This window comes from Cyprinodon variegatus, unplaced genomic scaffold (genome assembly GCF_000732505.1).
Source record: "Cyprinodon variegatus isolate N-32 unplaced genomic scaffold, C_variegatus-1.0 Scaffold386, whole genome shotgun sequence".
Taxonomy (NCBI): domain Eukaryota; kingdom Metazoa; phylum Chordata; class Actinopteri; order Cyprinodontiformes; family Cyprinodontidae; genus Cyprinodon; species Cyprinodon variegatus.
The window spans coordinates 193,500-200,924 of NW_015150839.1; the positions used below are offsets into that span (position 1 = coordinate 193,500).

The 7,425-nt window shown below is 38.9% G+C and overlaps 1 protein-coding gene across 1 annotated transcript in view; it reads right to left on the minus strand.

The window, feature by feature from the left end:
* Positions 1–7,425, minus strand: part of piezo1 (piezo-type mechanosensitive ion channel component 1) — a 114,317-nt gene that overhangs the window by 77,717 nt on the left and 29,175 nt on the right. The window contains exon 2 of the mRNA XM_015387142.1: positions 2,545–2,640. Within this exon, the coding sequence (XP_015242628.1) occupies positions 2,545–2,640 (96 nt within the window). The remainder of the gene's footprint in view (positions 1–2,544; positions 2,641–7,425) is intronic.

The following is a 7,425-nucleotide window of genomic DNA, read 5'->3' on the forward strand; positions in this document are numbered from 1 at the left end:
GAAATAAAAAAAAACACTATTTTTCTTGTTGTATCCGTCTTCTTGTGAATCTCTTTCTCTGTTATTGTTTTAGACAACCTCCATGGACTCCCTGTGTGCAGCAGTTCTCAGCAGGACCTTTTGCCATATTTCAGGCTTCAAACATAAATACATTCCTGTCTCCCCAATGTAAGACTGGTTGTAACATTTGTGAAGGAACACTATCTCATGATTTTTGGTCCATCTTTCATTAACAGGTCTTTGGTCAGGTGTTTGATTGATACTCTAAGGCATACAAGACTCCCATACAACCTAAGCCAGGACATCATTTTCGGATGCCCTTGGGTGCAGGTGACTATACCCGCTGCAATGCGGCAACCATTAGAGCTGGGACTGATTGTTGCCAAGAGATTAATCCTGAGGGACTGGAGGTCATCTGCTCCCCCTTCATTTCTCCTTTGGGTGACGGACATGATGTCAATAATTCAGATGGAAAGACTTTGTCAAAACTCTAAAGACACTTTTTCATACTACTGGAAGCCCTTCATGGAACGCTTCTCACAAACTAGATTAAGCTGAACAAACTTTTCCATGGACTCTCCCCTCGGTCACCCCTCAATGGGTGTATATATTCTCAGGTGACTATGAATACATTTGATAGGGGTGTATACCATTTACCAACTGGAATGTTTTATATATGATCTGTGCATCTGGGTTCTGTTTGTTCTGTCTGTCTATCTGTATGTTCTAAACCTTGAAAACTTAAAATAAAATGTATTAAAAAAACAACCAAAAAAACTAATATATTCAATTGTATTTTTTTTGTAAAGAACCTATAATTGGGATACAATCATAGAATGGAACAAAATTATGTTAAATTTAAATCTTTTTTTAACAAATAAAAAGCTAAAGCATGGGGCGGCAAAATAAATCTGCTCCTTTATTTTCAGTGCAGCAATCTCCTCCAGAGGTTCAGTGAGGATCTCTGAATGATCCAGTGTTGAGCTAAATGACTGATGATGGTCAATGGAATCCACCTCTGTATAATCTGTATAAATGCTCCTGCTCTGTGATCGACTCAGAGCTCTGTTTAAAGAGCAGAGAGCACCATGAAGAACAAGGAACTCACCAGGCAGGTCTGAGAGACTGTAGAGGAGACGTTTGAAGCTCGATTTGGATCCAAAAAAATTCCCAAAGCTTTTTAAACATCCCAATGAGCTCTGAGCAGCGATGATATTGGTATGGAAGGAGTATCAGTCCACTGAGAATCTATTTGGATTCAATCGTGCCTCTAAATTTCCCTAAAGATGTTTATTTTCTGAACCTGAAAGTATGTTAAATGCCCAGTGGGGAATCAACTCTACGCCTGTGAATCACTTCAAAGACGTCATGTTGGGTTTATGATCATGCCATTTGGCACAGAGAACAAACTGAATTATGTTGGAAAGAACATCCTGTTTGTTTTCCTGGTCTTTGGTTTTCTATTGTACTTCCAGGGGGAAGCTGCCAGAGGTGTGAGCTGGTTTTTTGTTTTTTTTGTTTTTAATAGGGGTGCATGCTCCGCAGTCATTGGTTGTCCTGCAGGTTTTCCACATGTTTCAAAAAGCATTGTTTTTAATTGAAGGGTTTTTTCTGCACCACATCTCTCCAAGATGCATGATGATGATGATGATGATGATGTACTCGTCCTCTATCTTGCAGCTCTAGCTGCTCAGCAGAGGACATTATTCTCTGAGCTTTGACCAACCGGGTCAGACGCTACAGCCTGGGTTTTAAGCTTCTGTCGGTTCTCTTCAGATCCTCTCCTTCAGCTCCGCTTCTCAGCAGAACTCAATGGTCCATTATTCCTTCAAACAGCCAGGCTTTCTAACCTATAGCTAGTTGCTTAGAATGTATAGTGTTATCCACAATTAAACCGCAAATGAAAGACAGATATTAAATAACTTTTATTGTTGGTGTTAATTCTTTTATAAGACGTTAGAGAAAAATAAACTTCACTTGATATTGCAGCATTACCAATTCTTTACCAAACTGGAACAAACATTTGTATTTATTAACAAAATGCGTTTGAAGTCTGATTTCTGCTAAGTTGATCTGTATATTTTTAAGATGATCTGGGTTATAACTGAAAATGCTTTAACAAAACAGCCAGATTAACATTTGTTTTATCTTTCTAAACTCTACAACATACTAAAAAGATGGATGTGTGTCCATTAACCCATAGGCCTAATCTAGTTTTTAATATAGAAATATAAAAAATATAGAATTTGAAATGTATTGATCTAACAATGTATTTAACCCACCCCTTTGGGGAGCAGTGGGCTGCCATTGTGCGGCGTCCCGGAAACAGTTTGAGATTAATGGTCTTGCTCAGGGACCCAGAGTGGCAGTCTGTGGGAGTGGGTTTTGAACTCACAACTTCAGGATTCCAAGCTCTATGCCCGAACCACTAGGCCGCCCCTCCCTTGTTCAGTGAGTTCTTTGCTGATGACCTCACACCTATGCTGGATTTCAATGCCAGCTCGTCACAGACGGACGTTACTGAACGTCCTGACATGATCTTACCTCTGACTGTGTATTTGTTTGGGCCGAGGAACCATGGCAACAGCAGGAGATAGAGGAAGTAAACCAGTGACAGCAAGTTGAAGCGAAAAAGACAAGCTGCAAAAAAAAAAAAAAAGAAACATGACGGTTAGCAGCGTTCTGGATTGTTCAATTCTTTAATGTCTGAAGACAAGAACATATGCTAGATGTTGTCAAAGCAGCTGAAAAGCACCTGGTGGAAGGAAATGATCTATTACTGTGGTTCATTTTGGCTAAAGTTTCATACATGTCCCTCTCTAAACAGCGTAAATCAAAAGCAGTTCTTAACAAATCACGTTGTCATGTTCCCAGGTGTGAAAGTAAATTAAATTCATTCTTGCTGGTACTGTCTATTACACCCTGCATGCTTTTCTATTTTTGTTTCAGATTGAGACCAATATAAATTAATCACTTCATAGGGGTCTGATATAAAAAAAATAATAAACAGAGAACCTGCAGATACATTAACACATTTAATTTAAGAAATATTTTATTTCTAAATGTTGAAATATTCAAAGAAAACAGAACAAACGTTTTTATGACAATACAGGAAAACATTTACATTCTAGTTGATCAGATAGAAGCAGGAACATTTAGAGATGATGTTTGTGGATTCTTATCTGGATCTTTATCCAAAAATAAACAATAAGCAACAAAATATTTATTCTGGATATATTTGAGATTCCTTGGGAATAAATTGAAGACAGTTTTGCATCACCTCTCGTGGGCCATAGAATACCTAAAACTAGACACTATCTCCACTTGGCAGATACGGTTTTTCAGCCACACATAATTAATTAAGTAGCGAGGGCAGAGTCGACCGTGCAATGAGCGTCTTTCCAAGTTCCAAGTTGGTAACTTTGCGCAGAAATCTGTGACACAACATAACAGACAGCAGCTCTTCCTGGAACTAAATCTTTTACTGGTACGCAGTACCGGACTGTTCAGGCTTAGTTTCACCCCTGCATGTGCCTCAGACAGAAACAAAAGCATGTGATGCGTCAGAAAGTGTCTTTGCTTTTAAACTACTGAGAATTAAAAAACAAAACAAAAAAACATCTGCGATGTTTGTTCCAAAAGCAGCTGGTCTGTTTGGACTCCTGGAATAAGGCAGTCAGGCCTCGTTCAAAGTGAGACGAACACGGCTTCTTTGATGGAACCGCTATTGGAGACTCTATCAGGCAGCATGGTGGTGGGATCGTCATGCTGTTGGACTTGTTTACTGGTGTTTTGGGTAATCCTGATAAGAACAGGTTGCAAAACTTTGTAACTTCACCCTCAAACCAGTCTGATGGTCAGAACGTCTTAATGTAAATCCCTTTGGTCTTCCTCAGGAACCCAGAGTGGAGGCTGTGGGGGTCAAACCGGGTACTTGAAACCTTCTCAGAGCATAAGAGCACTGCTCTACCCACTAGGCCAACTCTCCCCACTAATGAGCCCTAATATCAAGCAAACTAAACCTGAATCAGTGGGATGAATGAAGGAGGCCAACATTGTCCTAAAAGCCTTGATAAAAATGTTTAACGGCAAGCGTGTTTCAGGACATGATCCTGCGTTCCTTCTCTACACCCACTATATCCTCAAATGGAAGCTGAAGGCTATCGAGGCTATCGCCTTACGGTCAGAAGCGGGATACAGTTGGTAGACTGCTGACTGCACGCTCTTATAGAAACTGTAATTAATGCTGTTAAACCTACTTTGGAACATGGGGAGAAAGTTTTAGCACCCAAAGAGAAATCAAAGAGGGAAACAAACACCTCAACAGTAAATGAAAAAGGCTGAGGCAAAAGCAGCATCTCTTCCAGAGGAGCCATGCAGAAAGGTGCTGAGCAAACACTGCTGCAGATATTTATGGATCTGCGTCTGTTTGTATAATTAGGAGCTGTGTAAATCAGAGACCGAGCCTGGTTTAAATAAACCCTCAGTGATGTAAACATCTGACTGCGTGTGTGATTTACCACAGCGGATGTCATTAAAAAGAAGAGCTTAACACTTAGAGAAGCTCTGCAGACGACATCCAGACACAGAGAACGGCTCAAAGCTAAAGACTCCTCACGGAAAAGGATGTTACCAAGATGGCGGATCTTCACCTGCTCCCTCTCTGCCAGGGCAAAGCACAGTGGGAACCTTTCTGACACAACGGGGATGGCACCGCCTCCAACAGGATTTAGGTTCAACTTTCTACATCATTATTTTATGTTAACCACTATAAACAAATTAGAAAAGTCTCATAGAATTGGCAAAAGAAAAACACGAAGGATTCAGTTTATTTCTGTAAATTAAAATGGCATCTTATGGATAAATACTAAGACTTTTTTTTTTTTTCCAAAGAAGAACACCTGTGCACTAATCATGGTGTCTAATCAGCATCTTGATATGGCACACTTGTGAGGTGGCATGGATTATCTCAGCAAAGGAGAAGTGTTCACTATCACAGCCTTAACGGCTGGTTATTCTTCTTCAGCAGTGTGTCGCTGTTAGCTTGTTGCAGATATTTTTGATTGATGCCCAATATTGAAGCGTGGTCTGTGCTATATTATTCCGTGCCACAACGCAAGAGGGCCAATCAGAAACTAGCTGTAGGTCTAGATACGGCCGAGGAAGTGAGGAAGTGGGGGCAAGTTTGTGCGACAATGGAGGGACATGAGGGTGAAAAAGAGCGAGGATCCAGGTGGATAAAGGGTCCCAGAGTTCTCGTGCACCTCGCTCTTCTAGCTGGTCCATCTTCATGAGTTGTTTTCCACAATGGCGGTCATACAAACAAAACAAGCCGGTACGGTACCAAACAGGAAATACGAATACGAATAGTGTAGAGCCGATGCAGATTTGACCAATCAGAGGACTCCTGTCTGTGGTCACCTACAATTTTGGAGAGCTGCAGCAGAGTGTCTGCAGAAGGGGCGGGGCATATCTGCATTAACTGTGACACACATGCAACAACAACCTGGTTTATGAGCATAAATCAGCCTTTATCCTCTTAACATCAACCAAATTTTGGGAAATTCTTTGCAAACCCAAATGGAAAAAGCCCGGATTACATGTGTAACACCTTATTTGAAAGCTAACACCTTCTAGTTTATAAATATATACATAAAAATTGAAAAGCTGCATCAGTTCAAACATGACTCAAAGTTTTTGTTTTTTAATTTTTGAAAATAAAAGGTCTTTTTTTGAACATCAGCAATAAAGGCATGTTTGCTTGTTGTGGCTGCTTTGTCATGTTTATATTTTTTTTTAAAAAATTTGTTCTATTAACAGAATCTTTTACAAGATATTTATGGTGTATAGCAAGCATTCACAGTTATACTGAAAATTGTGTTTTTATAAAACACTCTTATTGATATATAGTCTTACAGACACACCATACAAGGAAGATGATTTTTAATTTTTAACACCAAAATAAAACAATGAAACAATATATAATAAACTTTTCCCCTCCCACCCCCACCTCCTTTCTATCAATATCCTTTCATTTCTGTACAGAAACATCCATCTGAGCACATTCATCTGGTCTTGTTTAATTTGCATTCCTATCACCCTTGAAGTTATCACAAGGACACATTTCCAAAGTCCTTTTATCATTGGGCAACTCTATAGCACGTGCATAAGATCCCCATCAGTCACTTTACATCTCTGACACCTGGAGGAAATTTAACTGTCAATTCTATGCAGCCTGTAAGGAGTGTAATACGTCCTATGGAATATAATAAACTGAATTAGTCTGTGTTTTGTGGAGGTTAGCACAGTCTGTGCCTGTTCCAATAGATGATGCCTCCTCATAAATACACCCTAAGTCTTTTTCCCATTTCCCTTTGTGACTATTTTATCGTAAGCAGGTAACTTTCCGTTGATGATACCATAATATAGAAGATATTATTCCTTTTGTTGATGTGCATGATTCATTACATAGGTGGCTTTCAAGAGGAGTTTCTTTTGGGATGTCTGGGAATGTTTCTTTTGATTTCTCTTTAAGCCAGTCTCTGCTTTGTAAAAAAAATGAAGAAAATATCTTTGTTGAGCTTAAATTTTTCATTTAACTGACGAAAATTGAAAAAACATATTAATGTATAAATCAGCAACAGTTTGGATTCCTCTATCCCTCCACTCCTGCAACGCTGAGTCAGCAATGTGATGTGAGAGGCTGGGATTTCCCCACAAAGGTGCTCTTCTAAGAAAGGAGAGGTTTATGCCAAGAAGTGAATGAGATTCCTGCCAAGCAGTAAAGCTATTCAGTATTACTGGGTTGTTTGTTAATGTGGCTAAACATTTCTTCATACCCAAGAATGGAACATGCTTTAAAGGTATAGGTTTCATCTCATGTTCTATTGGGACCCATCTAATCTCATCCGTATTAATCGGTACTGAGAGGCCAGATAATAATTCCTTAAGTTCAGTAGGTGAAGTTCTCCCCTTTTGGGATTTGACTCTAGCGTTTTTTCCTTTGCCATATAAAAGTAGTTATACTTTTATTAAGTTCTTTGAAGAAGCTCTTAGGAACATTTATTGGAAGATGCTGAAATAGATAGATAAATTTAGACAAAATATAAAATTTAATAGTAGGGATGCACGATATAATCGGCCCCCTATCAGTATCGGCCTTAAAACTGAATATCGGACATCGGCCACCCCAACGATATTTAACCCGATATTTGATCAGATTCTGAGTTTCTAAAAAAAAAAAAAAAATACTACTTCTTCTTCTTCTTCCTGAAAAACTTCTTTTTTACAGACTTAAAAACTTCTAAAGACGAGGGAAAAAATATTGATACATTAAAATATCCCAATATCTTCATATGCTGATATATTGCCATTTAAAAACACCATATCAATCTCTTTTACTAATGAAATATTGCTATATGTCAT